This window comes from Ictidomys tridecemlineatus, chromosome 13 (assembly GCF_052094955.1).
Source record: "Ictidomys tridecemlineatus isolate mIctTri1 chromosome 13, mIctTri1.hap1, whole genome shotgun sequence".
Lineage (NCBI taxonomy): Eukaryota > Metazoa > Chordata > Mammalia > Rodentia > Sciuridae > Ictidomys > Ictidomys tridecemlineatus.
In genome coordinates, this window is record NC_135489.1 from 38,780,003 (window position 1) to 38,800,193 (window position 20,191).

At 33.8% G+C, this 20,191-nt stretch overlaps 1 protein-coding gene across 8 annotated transcripts in view; it reads left to right on the forward strand.

Moving 5' to 3' along the window:
* Positions 1-19,575, forward strand: part of Trappc8 (trafficking protein particle complex subunit 8) — a 92,241-nt gene extending 72,666 nt beyond the window's left edge. For all 8 annotated transcript variants that reach the window (XM_021734656.3, XM_021734658.3, XM_013363840.4 and 5 more), the window contains 4 exons: positions 3,123-3,224; positions 11,610-11,755; positions 17,784-17,873; positions 18,321-19,575. In XM_021734656.3, coding sequence (XP_021590331.1) covers positions 3,123-3,224; positions 11,610-11,755; positions 17,784-17,873; positions 18,321-18,555 — 573 coding nt within the window. In that variant the 3' untranslated portion in view covers positions 18,556-19,575. The remainder of the gene's footprint in view (positions 1-3,122; positions 3,225-11,609; positions 11,756-17,783; positions 17,874-18,320) is intronic.
* The last annotated feature ends 616 nt before the right edge of the window (positions 19,576-20,191 follow it).

A 20,191-nucleotide genomic window follows, 5' to 3' on the forward strand; every position in this document is an offset into this window, starting at 1 on the left:
CAGTGTTTTAAAAATTCAGATTCAAGTAGAGTCCACATGTGGTCAACCAGAATTAGTATTTAGGCAGTAGTTTCCCTTAAAATGAACAAAGCAGTAATATAAAAAAACATTTTTTAATAGCACACCCTTTTGTATCATATGCATATATTTTATTAAAAAAATAATACTATTGTGAAATTAAGGATGTTCTTGGACAATATCCTTACCTCGATTCTGTGACAAAGCTGTGATTTTGTGTCACCTACTACAAGAACTAGCGTAGATAGTCCCATCGTAGGTCATAAAATTGATTAATATTTTGTAGACTGTTATTTTTATTAAACCAGGTGTTTTTAAATGGACCATTTTGTTGTTGTTGTTGGGAGTATAGCTTTGTGGTAGAATATTTGCCTAGCATGTTCCAGTCCCTGGGTTTGATGTCTAGCACTGCACAGATTCTTTAGATATTTATACTAAAGAATAAAAATCAGAGCATTCTAAAGAAATTTTTGCATATCCATGTAGCACAGTTCACAATAGCCAAACTATGGAACTAGCCTAAATGTCCATCAGTGGATGAATGAATAAAGAACATGTGATATATATACACCATTGAGTTTTATTCAGCCATAAAGAATGAAACTATGTCATTTATAGTTGATTATGTTGAGCAAAGTAAGCCAGTCCAAGGGAGTCAAGGATCATATTTTTTCTCTCATATATGGAAGCCAGAGAGGATAATGGAAAATAAAGGTATGGGGGGATGGTGAAGGGAGACCAGTAAAGAGATTGGGAGGTTGTGGGAAGGAAGACAGGGAAAGGATTCAAGAGCAGGGAAAGGGAAAACACTGCAAAGTGATCTTGACCAAATTATATTGTTAATTTGTGCATGTACAAATATGCAAAAACAAATTCCATTGTTATGTATAATTATATGCATCAATAAAAATTTGAAAACAGCAAAGAGAAGGTTATAATGGGGGAGATTTTTTATTATTAAAAATAAACTGTTTTTGAAACCAAGCTTCATAAGAGTGAACAACAACAGATGAACTGTTGCTTAAGTAATCTCATAACCCTCATTGATTATAAAAAGTGTTTTATGTTAAAAAGATTAGTTACATCCTATTAGCTTGAAATTAAATGCTTTTAAAGTTGAAAATCAAGATGATCCTGTTTTTAGGTTCAACAGTATTGCCCCTTAAAGTAAACCACCGTTCACTAAGTAAATGTATCCTTGGCATTCATGGCTGTCACTCCAAAGGCTCATGCCATGTAACAATCTGTAATATTTTTGAGACAGGATTTTGAATAATGTATGCTATATTCTGTTCTCATTTTGAAATCCACAATAACTTTGGTTGGGGGGAAAGTTTGATTTTTTTTTTTTTTTTTAAATGGCTCTGAACAAAAAAAGGCCACTACTAGTGTCACTGACAACATGAGGAAGAAAGCTATCTAAAAGTGTGATTATCCTCTATTGGAAAGTGGAAGTTTGAATGGGATATGAAGTTTGATAGTAGCTGGTACTTATAAATGTATTGATACTCAGTTGACAAGTGGCTGGGTAGATTGTTTTTTGAGTGAGAGAATGCAGAAATGACACATTAAATTAAAGAAGTCTTGAAAACTCATTTTAAATGTGGAATAAGATACACAGAAAGAATAGGACTCTTAAAAAAATATGATTCAAGAAAAAACTAAGAACTTAAAAAGTTTTTGTGAAAAAGGAAGTTGGAAAAAGAGGATACAACTCTTAACCAGTCTTTGCCAGAAATAAGTTTGTTTAAAAAATTTAAGCCTTTATGCAGAGAGGAGAATGCATGATGGGTGACTGTTGTTCAGTTTCATGGGACTGTTAGAAAACATGTCTGACATTGTTTCAAGACCTTATTCAGAAAACATGTCTGACATTGTTTCAAGACCTTATTCATCAACCATTCACTCTTGAATTAAAGGTCACCTCCCTATGTAACTCCTGGGTTTCTGGGTTCTGCACATAAGGATGCTGAAAGGGTTCTGGGATATTCTATGCCTTAATGCAATACAATTCAAAAAGTATATACCGTTGGGAGATTGGGTTTTAGCTCAGTGGTAAAGTGCTAGCCTAGCATGTGTGAAGCCCTGGGTCTGATCCCTAGTAAGATAAGTTTAGAAATTGGAAGTAAACACACATTTAGAAACTTTTTTTTTTTATGTTGGGGGGGGTACTAGGGATTGAACTCAGGGGCACTCGACCACTGAGCCACATCCCCAGCCCTATTTTGTATTTTATTTAGAGACAGCGTCTCACTGAGTTGCTTAGCAGTTGCTGAGTTGCTTAACAGTTGCTGAGGCTGGCTTTGAACTCTGTATCCTCCTGCCTCAACTTCCCGAGCCACTGGAATTCAGGCGTGCACCACTGTGCCTGGCTGGAAACTTTTTATAGCATTTTGACTGAGTAATTTTTTGTTTATTGAATCTAATAGGCTTAATTTTTTAAAGCCAATTTTTTTTAACTATGTTTACATGATGTGACAATAACAGTATATCAGAGCCATTTAAAGATACGTTCTTTGAAACAAGCAGTTAAAGAGGGAGATTTATAAACTGGAACAATTAGTTAATATAGATGAAATCGGCTTACTGTCTTTAGAAGAAAAAAAAAAAGCCTATTAAAGCATATGTATTTATATTTAAGGTGTTCCAAGGACATCACTTTTCCACTGATAGGTTTTATGATTACACTTACTAATTTTTCTCTGCTATGAGATGAACCCTAGGGCATTTTATAAGCAAGAATGTAAAAGGAAACCTTTTCCCTATATATTGGCATTTCAGTAAGGATAGAGGGGCAAAACCATGTGTTATGACATAATTCTTTTGAAGAAGTTTCTTAAGTAGAAAATTAGGAAAAATTTCAAGATTTATCTCTTTAAAACACCCAGGCCAGATAAATTATATTGAATCAAAAGAGGTTTTGGGGGCACAGTCTTTATTGATTGAATGAATAGATAAAAGTTGAAATGCTGACACAGCCATCCAAGGTTATTGATAATTTATACATATTAGCCAAAGTATTTCTGCCTTCCATCAAATGTTTAGTTACTTACTTTTGCAGTTATTGCCAAAGAGGGTAACATTTTTTGCTTTGTGTTTTTAAGGCATATGTTGTGGAAGACAGTAAGCAGCTTATTTTGGAAGGTCAGCATCATGTTATTCTTCGCACTATAGGAAAAGAAGCCTTTTCTTATCCTCAGAAACAGGTAATAATGTAGTTTGTTCTGGGGTTTTCTGTGAACTTGTGGGAGTTTTTAGTTTGATTGGTTTTTGTATTTTGAAGAGATCTGATTTGTTCAGGATTTTATATTGGGGTTTGGGTTGGTTTGGTAGCAGACAACTTACTAAAATTAGAATTGATGGCTGGTGATGTGGATCAGTGGTAGAGCACTTCCCTAGAATGCTGAGGCCTTGGGTTCATTCTTCAGTACCTCAAGAAAATAAAATTTAAAATGAACAGATATTAATTTTAAAGTTGATAAGTACCTATAAGAGTATTAAGATGCATTTATAAACTTGAGTTTTCCTAAGATATATTCTATATTAAATCTAGAATTCATAACTATGTAAAGAAGTGATTTGCTTGAGAGGAAGGGAAGTGTATTCTCTATATTTTATTTGTTATAACAGCACCACACCATTGTAGAACTCTAGAGGACATTATAACATGTAAAGGGTGGCCTCTGGAGTTGTGCAGCAATAGTGTTTAATATGCTTTCTTACTTTTTCTAAAATATTTAATCATGCTAAAAATTTCTTTTAAAAAACTTAATCTCTAATAAATAATTTTCTTCAGTTATTTAAATGGTAGTTCTAATGTTGTGTTCATAAATAATTTGCATGGTGTGCCCCTATTATCTTTTATTATTTTTATTTTAAAATAGTTCCCAAATTTATAGAAAAAGTTGCAAGAATAATATATAGATCTCTCTCATACTTTTCACTCAGAATCACCAGTGGTTAACATATGTCTTACTTGCTTTATCCTTTTTTAAAATTTACATGTATATTAATTGTTTTCTTAATCCTTCTCAAGTAGTTATTATAAACTGCAGACCTATAGCTAGCTCTCTGTCCCTAAATGCTACATTGTATATTCCTAAGAATAAAGACAGTAACATAATCAGAAATGACTGTCAAGATAGTCAGGAAGTTCAAAATTGATGCATAACTTGTCCGTGTTCAGGTATCACCAGAGATTTTGGTTATTATATCCTTGTAACTATTTGGTTTTTCCTGTCCTGGATCACACATTGCATTTAGTTGTCCTGTCTCTTTAGTCTGTTTTAATTTGGAATAGTTTCTTACCCTTTTGTTGTTGTTGATTTTTACTTTGACATTTGGAGAGCCTGGACAGGTAATTTTGTAGCATAGTATCTTGTTTGGGTACTTCTCATGTTTCCTTATGATTTCCTTATGGTAGTGTCTACCATATTTCTCCACAATTGTTTTTTTACTTTTCCTAATAGTAAATAATGTATGTGGAGTTCATTTGAAAATGTAAATGTCTGGTTTCTCTACTAATTTTAGCATCTGTTGGTAAGTCTATAACTTGAATCAGTTTTTACTCTGTTGATATTATATAATAGTAATTTTCCATTAGTTTTCTTTTAAGAGAGAGAGAGAGAATTTTAATATTTATTTTTTAGTTTTTGACGAACACAACATCTTTGTATGTGGTGCTGAGGATCCAATCCTGGGCCGCACGCATGCCAGCCGAGCGCGCTACCGCTTGAGCCACATCCCCAGCCCTCCATTTGTTTTAATGGAGATACTAAATTTAATCTCATATCTGTTGCTTATTTTAAGGAAATTAGTTTTCTTACTTCAATTAATATAAAAATTCCAAATTTTAGTTCTAAATGTCATAAACTTTTGGTATTTTGGAGTGTCTAAGACAACAAGACAGCATTTAGAAAATGAAGTTGTATGTTTCTGTAAACTTTAGTTTTATTCTCATTTTACATAGTATATATTGGCATAGCCCTTTTATTTCTCTGTATATCACTATTTCACATATTATTAAAATAGTTTATATTTCCCCTCCTCTTTTTCTCTAATATATATGTAAAAAAACTTGGTAATGATAGTAAATGTTATATATATTTTATACATATATATATTATATGTTTATATATATATCTCATATATATATTTAAGAAAATTTAAACTTGGAAGACAAGGCAATTTTTTTTTTCATAGCTTTATTGAGGTAAAAATTGAAGTACAATAAAATACACATATTTAAAGTATGCAGTTTGATCAGTTTTGACATGTATGAAAACAACCAATATAAAAAGTACTTCCATTACTTTTTTTAAAAATTGAAATCATGCAGACTATGGTTAATGCTGAGTAATGTTCCATTGTATGTGTGTATACCAAAGTTTCCCTATTCATTCATCTACTGAAGGGCATCTGGGTTGATTCCACAATTTAGCTATTGTGAATTGTGCTGCTGTAAACATTGGTATGGCTGTGTCCCGGTAATATTCTGTTTTGAAGTCTTTTGGGTATAAACTAAGGAGTGGGATAGCTGGTTCAAATGGTGATTCCATTCCAAGTTTTCCAAGGAATCTCCATACTGCTTTCCAGATTGTCTGCACCATTTTGCAGTCCCATCATCAATATATGCGTCTGCCTTTTTCCCCACATCCTTGGCAACACTTATTATTGTTTGTATTCTTGATAGCTGCCATCCTGACTAGAGTGAGATGAAATCTTAGTTTTGATTTGCATTTCTTGAATTGCTAGACAGAGATGTTGAACATTTTTTTCATGTTTGTTGATTGATTGTATATCCTCTTCTGAGAAGTGTCTGTTCAGTTCCTTAGCCCATTTATTGATTGGGTAATTTGGTGTTTTGGTATTAAGGTTTTTGAGTGCTTTATATATTCTAGAGATTATTGCTCTGTCTGATGTACTTGTGGTAAACGTTTGCTCCCATTTGTAGGCTGTCTATTCACATTACAGATCGTTTCTTTTGCTGAGAAGAAGCTTTTGAGTTTGAATCCATCCCATTTATTGATTGATTGTTGGTTTTAATTCTTGCGCTATAGGAGTGTTATTAAGAAAGTTGAGGCCTGATATGACATGATGGAGATTTGGGCCTACTTTTTCTTCTGTTAGGTGCAAGTAAATGGATGGAGTTGGAGAAAATAATGCTAAGTGAAGTAAGCCAATCCCATAAAAACAAAGACCAAATGTTTTCTTTATATGAGAATGCTAACTCATAATGGTGATGGGAGCAATCAAGGAACTTTGGATAGGGCAAAGGGGAGTGGGGGCAAAGGGGTAGAAGTGATGGTGGAATGAGTTAGACATCATTACCCTAAATACATGTATGAAGACATGAATGGTGTGAAAATACTTTCTATACAATCAGTAACTTGAAAAATTGTGCTCTATATGTGTAATATGAAATGAATTGCATTCAGCCATTATGTATAACAAATTAGAATAAATAAATAATGTAAAAAATCAAAGAAGCCTAATCAAGAAAAAAGCAAGAAGACAAAAAATTAATATCAATGGAAAGGGAGCTATCAAAATAACCTTTCAGATGCTAAAAATATATTATGGTAATATTACAATTGTATGTCAACATATTTGATAATGTACATAACATGGTCTATATTAGAGAAGGATCCGTGTGCTACTGAGTAGAAAGTGTATTCAGTCATTGATGGATGAAATATTCTATATATATCTGTTACGTCTAAATTATGTAGTTGTAGAGTTTCTTGGTTTAGTTTTTATTTGGAAGATCTATCCTGTAGTGAGAGAGGTGTGTTAAAGTCACCCAGTACTATTGTGTTGTGGTCTGTTTAATTATTGAAGTTGAGAAGGGTTGGTTTAATATACACAAATACTCCATTGTTCGGGACATAAATATTTATGATTGTTATATTCCACTTCCCTTAAGCAATATGAAATGTCCTTCTTTGTCCCTTCTGATTAACTTTGGCTTGAAGTCCACTTTATCTGATACGAGGATAGAAACCCTTGTTTGTTTATGTGATCCATGCCAGTGATGCTTTTTTTTCCCCATCCTTTCACCTTCAGTCTGTGGATGTCTTTGCCTATGAGGTGAGTCTGTTGGAGACAGCATAGTATTGTGTCTTGTTTTTTAATCCAGTCTGCCAGACTATGTCTTTTGATTGATGTGTTTAGGCCATTAATGTTCAGTATTGAGATGAGATTTGTGTTTCTGGTCATTTTCGTTTATCTCTAGTTTTTAATTTGAATTAGTTTCTACTTTGATTGACTGCTCCTTTAGTGTAATCCCTCCCTTCACTAGTTTTCAATTTTTTAAAAAAATTTCATCTTCATGGAATAGTTTGTTGAGAATATTCTGAAGTACAGGCTTTCTGGTTGCAAGTTATTTTTAAACTTTTGTTCAATATGAAAGATTTTTATTTCATCTTCAAATCTGAAGCTTAATTTTGTTGGATATAGGATTCTTGGTTGGCATCCATTTTATTTCAGAGCTTAGTAGATGTAATTTTAGGACCTCCTAGCTTTGAGGGTCTGGGTTGAGAAATCAGCTCAGATCCTTAATGGTTTCCTCCTATTTGTAATCTGGTATTTTTCTCTCTCAGCCTTTAAAATTCTATCCTTATTCTGTATGTTAGGCATTTTCATCATGATGTGCTTTGATGTGGGTCTGTTGTAATTTTGCACATTGGGGATCCTGTGAGCCTCTTATATTTGATTTTCCCATTAATTCTTTAGATTTTGGAAATTATCTGATATTTCAGTGAAAAGATTGTGCATACCTTTGGTTTGTATCTCTGTGCCTTCATCTATCCTCATAAATCTTTAATTTGGTCTTTTCATGTTATTCCCATAATTCTGGGAAATTCTGTTCATGGTTTCTTAGCATCTTCTCTCTGGGGGCCATTTTATTTTCAAGATTACATATTTTGTCTTCATTGCCTAAGGTTCTGTCTTCCAAGTGGTCTAATCTGTTGGCACTGCTTTCTATTGAATTTTTAATTGGCTTATTTTTTCCTTTATAAGGATTTCTGTTTGTTTGTTTTCAAAATCTCTCTTTATTGAAATGATCTTTTGCTACTTGTGTTTGCTCTCTTTTATCATCCTTTACTCTGCAGATCAGTTTAATTGTGTACATTCTAAACTCTTTCTCTGACATTTCTTCCACTGTGGTGCTGATGGATTCTATTATTGGAATATCTTGGTTTGCTTGGGGTGATTTGTTCCCTTGCTTTTTCATGTTGATTGTGTGTCTTCCTATCTGACAGTATGGATCTAAGGCAGTAGATTTTCTACACTGTGGACTTATTAGTGTTCCTGAAGGTATCCAGTACCTTACTTGCTGAGAAGCTGCCTTTCAGTTTCCTTGGTCTCACTCCATGGAGCAGCCAGCAACATGACCTTCTTTATTCTACCATCTTGCTAATCTCCAACAAGGCAGTTTCATCACATTGTGATTAAAGATTAATATTAATGACCTACTGAGAATTGCTTAACTTCATGAAGCTTAGCTTATTACTCACTTATAAAACAATGATTAACAGTACTTTATATATTTTCCCTCTTGTGGTGTTCATAAAATAGAATCAAACCCTTACTGGGAAATTATTGTACAAATTGTGTAGCATTGATTGTGAAGATACTTGTTGCTTTTAAGCCAGAAAAGAGAAACATTTTTAAATATTTTCTCAGGAAATGAGCTTCTGGCTATAGGTATCCTTTATTGGCTGTTGTTCATATATTTTTTTCTTGGCAAATGACATATAGAATTTACTCAGTATAATTTATTTATTCAGCGCTGTGGATTGAACTCACAGGGCCTAATGCATGCTAAGCTTATACTATCACTTAGGTCTTCTACCTTTATTCAGTATAATTTAGAAGTTTCAATTTTTTGGATGACTGGAATATATTCCAACTATGTGAACTCAGTTTTAGTGATTTAGCATCTCTCTGTAGTGCAACTTCCAAGAAGATGATAATATAAAGGACTTGAGTCTGTAAGCCTGAATGACAGACTCTGGAAAAAGGTGAAATCACCAAGGTTAATGTCAGTTTTCAAGTCTCCTGAAAGGTAGGCAACTAACCTATCCAAAGTAGGCATATGTTAACATAGTTAGTGCATCACTCCTGTGTTTTGAGTCTTTCATTGTAAATTTAAATTTGTTTAAAGTCTGAAATAGTGTATTTTATACAAGTGCTTTTTTAAAAGTATTATATTTAGTTACAGGAAATTCTCTTATTTGGTACCAGGGAATAATGTAATCACATAGGTAAATAATATATATCATTTATTGTGTGTTTGGCATTTATCAAGCATTGAGTCAAATCAGTACTTCTTTTAACAATCCTGTGAGGTGTAGGGGGATGTCCTCATAATCTGGATCCTCTTGTTTAAGCAACAAAAGATACACAAAATTTTAATTTTAAATCATATGGTTAGAAGAAAGAAGATAACACAGTTATTAAATGCATGGGCTCTAGGGGTCAAATAGAACTGTGTTACTTAAGATCTTGTGCAACCTTTAATCTTTCTGAAGAATTTTCCTCCTGTTTATTTATTTTTAAATTTTCTTAGTTGTTGAGAGATCTTTATTTTATTCATTTATTTATATGCCTTGCTGAGAATCGAACTCAGTGTCTCACACATGTGAGGCAAGTGTTCTACCATTGAGCCACAATCCCATTCCCTTCTCTTGTTTGTTTTATCTTATTTTTTTCATGTTTTTTTTTTTAATTGGTGCATTATACTTACTTACACATCATGTTGGGAAGTCATTGTTAAATATTTGTACATGAACACAATATAACAATGTAATTTGGCCAATATCACTCCCCAGTATTTTCTCCCTTCCCTCCTTTCCCCTAGTCCCTTTCCTTTACTCTACTGTTCTCCTTTTGATTTTCATAAGATTTTATTTGATCATTAGATGGTATTTTTTTAGTCAATTTCCATATATTTGTGTATCACACGAGTTTCAAGTGTTTTGCTTTTTACATTTTTTTATGGAATACATTTCTAGACATTAAATTGTTGGCCCATATGGTTATATACTTATCTGTTAACACTTACTAGGATATATACTCTTTGGTTTTTTTATTTATTAATTTAAATTTTTAAAAAAATATTTATATTTTAGTTGTAGTTGGACACAATACCTCTATTTTGTTTATTTATTTTTGTGTGGTGCTGAGGATCGCACCCTGGGCCCTGCACCGATAGCATCAGCATGTTATTGGAATATATATATATATATAAGCACTATATATATGTGTGTGAATGACATATTTATTTATATAATTTATTTTTATTGTAAATTTTTATTATATATAAAAGTACTATATATATGTGTGTGAAATATATTTATTTATATAATTTATTTTTATTATAAATTTTTATCACACACACACACACACAATGGTGATTTTTTAGTTTCAATAGTCAGTGGGTTGACTCTGGACCTCATTATTAGAATCAGTACTGCAGTGTTCATTTTTTTTAACAAATTGAATGCTGGCTTTTTATAACCACATAGATTTAGAGGTCAGTAAACTTTTTCTGAAAAAGGCCAGAAAATAGATATTCAGGTCTTTGCTGAATAGGCAGTCTCTGTAAGTGGAATCCAAAAGCAGCTGTAAAGACTTGTCAATAAATGGATGTGGCTCTATTTTGATAAACCTTTCTTTACAAAAACTGGAAGCAAACTGGATTTGGACCATTGGCTGTAGTTTGCCAGTCTTTGGGTATAGGTCAGAATCATACTAGGCTAGCAGGAAATTAAAAATCAAAATTCTTGTGTGTGGGGAGGGTAAATACAATGAAAATAATTAAAAAGGAAATAATACAGGATACTTCTGTTTTCATTTGAATAATAATAATTAATATTTAAAAAGTATTATGTCTAATGCTGACTGTATTGACTTTTTACATGCTGTTAACCTTCAACCAATATAGCTAAAGCGCTATAATCTATAGCAATATTCTTTCAAAATTGAATTTTAAGTCAACCTTAGATTTTCAACTATTTTTTAAAAAATATTTTATTAGTTGTTGATGGACCTTTACTTATTTATATGTGGTGCTGAGAATTAAACCCAGTGCATCATACATGCTAGGCAAGCACTCTACCACTGAGCCACGACCCCAGCCCCAGATTTTCAACTATTGAAACAGGTGCTATGCAATTGAATGTTTACACCCAAAGTTCTGAGCAATTTTACTGAATGAGAATCACATCAAACTTTGATAAAAATCTAACACTGTTTGAACCTACTTTTTTATATGATGAAATCAAGTCTTAAAATATTAAGTAACTTATTCAAGATCACAGAGCTAATTTGTAAAATTGTTGGAATTGAACCCTAACTCCAGCACTAAATGAATAAGTGAATTTATAATTTCAGATCCTGATAACTATTCTGGATTACAGTGCAAATGATAACAACTATTAGTTAATAGCAGAAAACTGTTTATCCTTTATATTCTCTTTACTGGTTTTGACTTCTTTTGTTTGTTTACACTGTACTCCCCCCCACCCATCTTTTTAACAAAGCAGTGTTTTTATTGTCATAAATCTTTTCTTGTCTTTTCCCAGGAATTACCAGAAATGGAACTGTTAAAATTTTTCAGGCCAGAAAACACTGCAGTTTCCTCAAGACCATCAGTAGACCAGCTTTCTAATCTCATTAAAACGAGTCTTCACTACCCAGAATCATTTAATCATCCATTTCATCAAAAAAGGTTTGAGGTTCATTTTATTAGAATGTTCCTATAATATATGCACACAAAGTTACACACTTTGTGTATTATTATTTTCTTATTTATTCAGGCAATGGCATTAACCCAAATACCTAAGAAATTTAGAATAATATCAAGTCCATAGAAATTACTTTTTAGTAATTTACCCTTTACCACAATTACTATATGTGCAGTTGTGCATGGACATTGCCTGGCCATTTCTGAGTTGCTAGAAGTTTCCTTTCTAGGAACAAGGAGAAGAAATAACATTCTTAAATTGTTTCAGTCACAACATGACTCTAGTATGAACTCCTCTAACAATTCAAATTTAGATGGTGTCTTTTCTGAAGATTTATTAAGTGCTAAATTTCATTGGGCAAGATGTATTTGTAATTTTGATATAGACTGAATGTATGAAGTTCTAAAATAAAATGTCTTAAATATGGTGACACTTCAAAAGGCTTCCAATTTACAAATATAAGATGGAGGCTTATTAGAATAAGCCTGTATGTGATAATTAAAGTTATGAGTTTTGGTGGAGTCACAGGGGATAGAGCTGGGGATGGGAAAAGACAAAAAGAAAATGAACAATGATACCTGGGAGATGAGCTTAGGAAAAAGGAGTCCACAAAGAAGACTGACTGAAATAGAGCAATTAAAGAAAGAAAGGACCAACTAGAAGAAAGTGAAATTTCAAAGGTCAAGTGGCAACTGTTCAAGATAGAGAAGTAGTGAACAGTTAAAAATAGTCTGGAAATATCAAATAATATATGGACCAAACTATTTGTTCACTGGGCCTGACAATAAAGTTGTCATTTATGACTTTTGAGAAGATTGTCAGTATTTAGTGGGGTAGAAACATGGTAATAGTAGGTTGAGGAGAGTATGGGTGGTAAGGAATTGAATTTACTGTATTGACCACTCTTTCATGTGGTCAGGGATGACCTTGAATGGGGATCGGGAGAGTATCTGCTAATATCTGTTTGTGTACTAGTTAAGATATGCATATGTTTATAGTCTTGGAAAAAAATGATGTGATACAAGGAGAGTATTGAAATTCTTAATACCTAGAAAAATATACACACTGAAAAATGACAGGATTAGCTTTGGACTAAATTTATGTTGAAACGGAAAGAAGAAAGCAGGAAGAAATTTTAACAAGTCTATGCATTATAGAGCACTTCCATCTTAGGGAGTGTTTATAGGAGCAAGGTGAACTACTCAGAGTAATCTGAGATAAGAGAGTCAAAGGTAGAGAATTTGGAAAAGGTGAAGTTATATCTATTGAGAGGATTGACAAGCTGCCTGAGGACACACTGGAGTTCTGGGCAAAATTAAGACCTTGACAAATGTTTAAGATAAAAAATATTTATAAATTAACTTAAATGGTTCAACCCCCACCCTCTTTTGCATGTTTTTTGAACTTTGTTATCTAAGCTGTATTACCCAGAGTATATTTATTTTATATCCATTTTTTAAATTTAATATGTCAGTAAGAGTCAACCACTGCCAAAACTGTGGGATTATAAGTTTGAATGTAGGAGAATTCATTTATTTACCTTACTTTTGATGGGCTTTTGGATTATTTTCAAATTTGAAGTGCTTTGATTTCTGCCACTGAATATTTTTGTGTACCTGTCCTGGTTCATGTACTTGTCCCCCCACCCTCGCCCCCTTTTCAGATTTGCCCAGGAACTTTCCCAAAGTGATTTTACCAATTTGCAAGTCCTACTAGGAGTATATAGTGGGAGCTCCTTCTGTTCTATACTTTTATCCATACTTACTCTTGTCAGATTTTTAAAATTAGCCATTTAAGTTAATTTAAAAATAATTTTGATCTTCAATCTTTATTGAGGTATTACTATGCAAAACTCATTTTGTGTGCCTTTGTCTGATATAGATGCACCACTGGGAACACCTAGGGAAATTTAAGAAATACAGATGCTTAATGCTTCAGTTCTACTGCAGAGATTTCAGTTTGATGGGCTTAGGTTAGATGCTAGGCATCTGGATTTTTTAAAGTGCTCTAGGTGATTCTAATGTATGGCCAAAGCTGAGGGGGTGGGAGGGCTTTCATATTTATTCTTATTGAACCTGTCTTGGCTTCACATAGCTCCATGCACAGTTTTGTTTCCTTGATTTTTTTTTTTTTTTTGAGGTGGGATTATTGTTGTTTTTAGTACTCGGGATTGAACCCAGGGGCACTCTTATCATTAAGCTACATCCACAGAGTCTCACTAAGTTGCTTAGGGCCTTGCTCAGTTGCTGAGGCTGGCCTTGAATTTTTGATCCTCCTGTCTCATCTTCCCTCGTTGCTGGGATTAATGCATGTGCCACCACACCTGGCATGATACTCCATTTGATCCTGTTCTACTTTATCCATATTTATTAATCCTGTCTTACTTCATGTATTTTCTAAAAATCTTAGATTCCATGATGATTTTTCTCAACCTTATTGGGCTTTACCTTAGAGGTTAGGATATTTAGGAATTTGCCACAACGTCTAGTCTATTGGAATTAGAAGACACCATACGATCTAGGCATTGTAGGGAAGTATGTAAAGCAGGATAGATCAAACCAGAAGAGTGGTTACATGAAGCATCACAGAATCAAAGCTGTGCTTAGAAGTATGTGAGAAAAGTGCAGGCCAGCTCAAGGATAAAATAAATATAAAGTGTGGCGGTTTTTTCCAACCTTGGCTGCATATTAGAATCACTGAGAATTTTAGAAACTCCCATAACTCATGGTAATTAAATCAGATTCTCTGAGAGTAGGAATCAGGCATCTGTATTTTTTGTTTTGTTTTGAGTGCTACTGGGAATTGAACCCAAGTTTCAGGCCTCTGTGCCACATACATTTGGGGCTTAATCCAGAGGAGCAGCAGCCACCCTCTTGTCATTGCATATTTCTAGGGTACAAAAAGTGAATCAAATTACAGGTATACATTTAACGCTTCTGATTGCATCGGAAACATTAAAATTTCATAGGGAAAATAGTCTCACCTCCATAGTCAACATGGATGATACACAATCCCACAGGGAAGGTAAAGGGAATAAATAACTGCTGAACAATTATCACAGTAACGAAGATTAAGAACAATTTTGAAATAGAGACCTGAGTGATTACTCATCCTTGTGAAACTAGAGAGGGTAATTGAGAGAGCAAGAGAAATAGCTGGGAAATAGTGGTCAGAGAATGGGTGACTGAAAATTATTTCAGAGATAGCTTTTTTGGGTGACTAAAAAAAGTTTGTGATATGGTCATGAAAATTGGGTGGCTGAGTTTTGAATAGTACTACAGATTATGGAGATGGCAAGTCAGGGATTTGAGAAGTTGTTGAATGTGAGTCATGTATCTAGACAGTGAAGTTATCCAAATTAACGAGAAGACTTGAGATTGAAAGGGAGAAAGCAAACACATGGCAAAGGTTTTAAAATGAAGCCAGTAGATAATGTGGAAGGGGAAACTACAGCAGTGTCCTTACTTAGGTGCTATGTATCTGCTTGATGGCTAGAACAGGTGCATTTGTATGTTTCACCCTACACATGTCTCATCTGTACCTAAAATATTTCAAAATACCCATTCCTTTCTCTCCTCCCAAAGAATCCCTGCTACTATATTACTATCACTGCTGTGAGTTTGTTAGCATAAGGACAGAAGAAAATATGAAAGCTCTGGCATAGCATTATGACAAAAGAATGAAGGTTTCCTTACAGGAGAAGTAGGAGGAGAAAATCGTCAAGGATTGGTATTGAGAACTACATCAATAATCCCAAGATGTGGAAGATGTTGGGAAAATATAGCATATATCAAGGTGTGATGGCATACCAAATACCAAATACCTATAAGACCAGTTATTTAGAAAACTGAGGCAGATTTCTATTCAAACTGCAGGTTAAAGGTCAGCCTGGGATACTTAGCCAAGACCTTGTCTCAAAATACAAAATAAAAAGAGCTGGGGATGTAGCTCAGTGGTAGAGCAAACCTGGGCTCAATCTCTATACCACAAAAGAAAAGAAATGCAGGACATATTACTATAAGGAAGGGCTATCCAGAAAGTTGTATACCTAGCTAACTTTTAGATGAAGTTAGATGTAGAAACATAGAAGAGATTGAGGATATAGGGATTTGGTATTCCAGAAAAGAAAAGTAGAAATGTGGGAGGGAATGAGGCAGTAGGAGGCTTGGTCATGGCAGTAGAACATTGAAACAGTAAAGAAATGAGAATATAAGAAAGAATAAGTGAGATAACAAAGAAATGAATTATACTAGGTTAAGCTTTTCAAAAATCAAAACTTATATTGGATGGTGTGTATGAAGGTTTAGAAAGTGTATTTACTGGTCATTCTCAGTACTTAATGTGTTTTATTTTACCCAGTCACCACAAAAAACCCAGAAGAGTTAGGCATTATTATTATTATTCCCAGTTTACAGTTGAGCAAAGTAAGATACAGGGTTGCTGTTGAGCTAATATTTGAACTCTAATAAACTGACTCTAAAGCCCAGGCTTTTAATAATAATCAGATAATTAAATGCAGAATTTATGGAATCATTGTCAGCAGTTTGATTTCTGGGCAGTATTTGTGACTTGTCAGTTTAGTAGTTCAGAAAGACTACTTTATAAAGCAGTGGTTTTCAAAATGTTGTTCCAGACCAGCAACAGTAGCATCTGGGAATTAGACATACCGAATCAGATAATTCTAGGAGTGGAACTTTTTTTAATGTGCCCCACCAGATGATATTTGTGCATGCTCAAGTGTAAAAAACACTCATTCGGAAAGATTGAATTGCATCAGCATGGAATCCCAGCTACTTGGGAGGCTAAGGCAAGAAGATTACAAGTTTGAGACCAACCTGGGCAATGTAGTAAGACCCTGTCTCAACATAAAATAAATAGGGGTAGAGATGTAGCTCAGTGGTAGAGGACTTTTCTATCATTTGCAAGGTGCTGGGTTTGATTCCCAGAACTGCAAACAAAAGGCTCCTGCATACGTCAAGACACATGGTAACTTGAACTTGTAAGGCAAATGAGATAGAGTGAATTAATTAATTTTCCAGAAATGCCTGAGAGACAGACTTGACAGGAATTAGTGAAGAAGATTGCAAAGGGGGACTATTGAGGCAATAGGAGGAGTCAGTCTGATGCCTAAATTTTGCTAGGATAAACGTGGGTGCTCTTTACAGAGGTAGTTAATGGAGGAAGAGAATAAGGAATGGAGAGACCAGGAAATATCTATTTGGATATTTGTTCACATTTCTTCTTCTAGTAGCATTTAAATAAGGCATAAAGAATTTGACATTTGAGGATCAAATGGGAACAGAATAGCATAAATTCCTGGGTTTTTGCTTTGGTCTACATTATGCAGTTGAGGTTTAACTTAATGAGATGCTATAGACTGGAAACCTACACATCAGTCTTTGTTACCCTCCCCACCATGTGAGAAATTTGTGGGGGAGCTTAGGGCACAGCACCAACACAACCTAGGGTAGTTTTTTGTTTAGGGATACTGATACTTAGTATTGAGGCATTATATTAATATATTATTATTTACAAAGTAAATTATCTTAAATCATTTTGGAACTTGATTTTTCCCTTACTTGAACATGTATATATTTGGTACCAGGAATTGAACTCAGGAACACTCAACTCCTAAGTCACATCCCCAGCCTGATTTTTTATTTTATTTAGAGACAGTGTCTCATCAAGTTGCTTAGCACCTCACCGTTGCTGAGGCTGGCTTTGAACTCGAGATCCTCCTGTCTCAGCCTCCTGAACCACTGGGATTATAGGCGTGTGCCTTCGCACCCAGCTCTTGAATAAATTTTTAAAGTGCATGTGTTCTGTTAAGATATTCAAATGTGTGTGTTGGTTTTGTTTTGTGGTGCTAGGAATGGAACCCAAGTCTAGGCCAGTTCTGTAGTCTGAGCTATATCCCCAGCCCTGTTAGATATTCGTAAGTGTTATTTTTAAGAAAGCTGCTTTTAAGAAAAAATACACAGCTAATTTTTTGTGTTTATTTTTCTTCTATAGTCTTTGTTTAGTACCAGTCACCCTTTTACTTTCTAACTGCTCTAAGGCTGATGTAGACGTGATTGTTGATCTCCGGCATAAAACAACAAGGTAAAGATTTATTTAGTGAAAGTTTATTTTGTAGCTTAAGATTTAATGTAATTTTAGAGCATTTTACTTTTCTTTTAAATTATTCAGATAATTGCCTTAACATTGATAGAGAAAGTTACTCAATCATGCCCTAATTTGTGGTTTAGTATTACAGAAGAGTTTCAGAGGCATTAAAGTTTCCCCCCGCTAATTTTCAAATCAAATTCCATCATTTACTAGATGCTTTTTGTGGGCATTAAATGAGATAATCTTCTCAAAGTATTGTGCTTAGAAAGTAGTAACTGTTAAAACATGGTAAACATTATAGTAATGTGTTGGTATTATTAATAAACAGTTGTCTTCATGAAATAATTTCTAGAAATAAAAGTATTAGATGAAAGACATCATGGTAATGGGACTGTGGGGGGAGAAAAACCCCTGCAACTTACCATTTTCCTTCTCCTTTAGTCCAGAAGCATTGGAAATCCATGGATCATTCACATGGCTTGGACAGACACAATATAAACTTCAGCTTAAAAGCCAGGAAATTCACAGTTTGCAGCTGAAAGCTTGCTTTGTTCATACAGGTGTTTATAACCTTGGAACTCCTAGGGTGTTTGCCAAGTTATCGGACCAAGTTACAGTGTTTGAAACCAGTCAGCAGAACTCCATGCCTGCCCTGATCATCATCAATAATATGTGACAACTTGCAAATTTATACTGAAATCCACAAGAATCAGTTTAATTTTGCTGAATGGTTTTTACAGCAGTATTTGAAATACCTAACTTTTTGGAGGTTGGTGTCTGATTGCTGCAAAATACTTCAACCTGTCACCTTGTTGATGATGTAAAGCACGTTGGACTGAGAATACTTAAATTCTTTTTTTTTTTTCTTTAAACCTGGTAATAATTTACATGCTCATAATACAGATTTCAACATATCCATGCACCTTATTATGCCCCGTCTTAAAAAACAATGTCTAAGTCTGCTGTTACAACTTGTCAGTGGTATGAATATTAAGAGATGATTTTGAGGAAGGAAAGGCCTTATTGGCAATACTCCTGTTAAGCCATTAGTCTATAAATTCCAGCTTTACTGTGAAGTTCTATAGAGTGTTAAGTACAGTTTTTCCTTGTCTTGCTTCACACAACTCTCCAAAATCAGTTTTGAACTTTGGTTATAGAGTCTTCATATTTCAGTATCTGGTGGTCCCTATGGGTTATATATAACTTTGTAAAGAAAAAAACATTTTTTTTCCTGATGATTTGAAAAATAGTTTTGAAAGGAGTTTGACTTTTTTTCCTCATTCATCTCAGTATAGAGTGCACTATTTCGCAATTTGAGATTTTTGTCATTAAAATCATTTTATTATATTACTTTAAAAATTGAGTTGATCTGTTTAAATATAAATCTACTCAAGTTAATTAAAATAAGCTTTTCAAAAATGTATTATATTTATAACAAATGTACTGTAAATAGAATAAAGACATGCTATTCACTGTATAGATTTATTAGATGCCTTTTTTAAAATCTGGTTTTCTGAAGACCTAATATATTCTTTATTTAAAATAAATGCCAACCATATGCAGCAGGTACCAGCACAATTTCCTGTGAAAGCTTTATCGTCATTGTTTCTGAAAGTGAAATATGGTCTTTGTTCTTAAATTTCTTAAAGTCCTTGGTGGCCTTATTATATATGAACAAATGAATGTTGTCTTTAAATGTTTTGTGTTTGATGCCTATTTACAAATCTGAATAATTCACTTTTTCTAGTGGAAAGGAAGATCAAAGTTTATTGAACGTATTGTAAATAACTACCTTGCTGACTCTGATGCTGGTTGTGACAGACTAGATAGTTTTGTCTTCCTGCTGAGGAGAAGTAAAAAGTTAACAAAAGAAAACCTCTTCCTGAATGTTGCCATTATAATCAGTCATTGGTGGATCAAAATCCAGAGGAGGAAATGCCAGAGAGGTGAAGCCAGCATATTTAGGACTGTTTGCTTTGGGAGTTTTTATCATTCAGGAAGCAGTGGCCTAGAGATGCAGTCATATATTTCACGTATTTTGAAGGTAAGAACTGTATATATCAGGAAAAATAATATAAATTGACGTAAGGAGAGAAAAAAATGGAAAATAGGGAAAAAGTTAAGAGAATACTGAACTCAGTAAAAATGTCTTGTAATGTTTGAGTATCTAGGAAGAAAGGAGAGAGAGGGATAGGGTAGCAGCAGCATTGAGAGAATCTCTGATAATTGTCCAAAATTTTGCACGTTCAAGATGTTCAGTAAATCCCCAAAAATATAAATTTAAAAGAAACCTATATTCAGATGCATCCAAG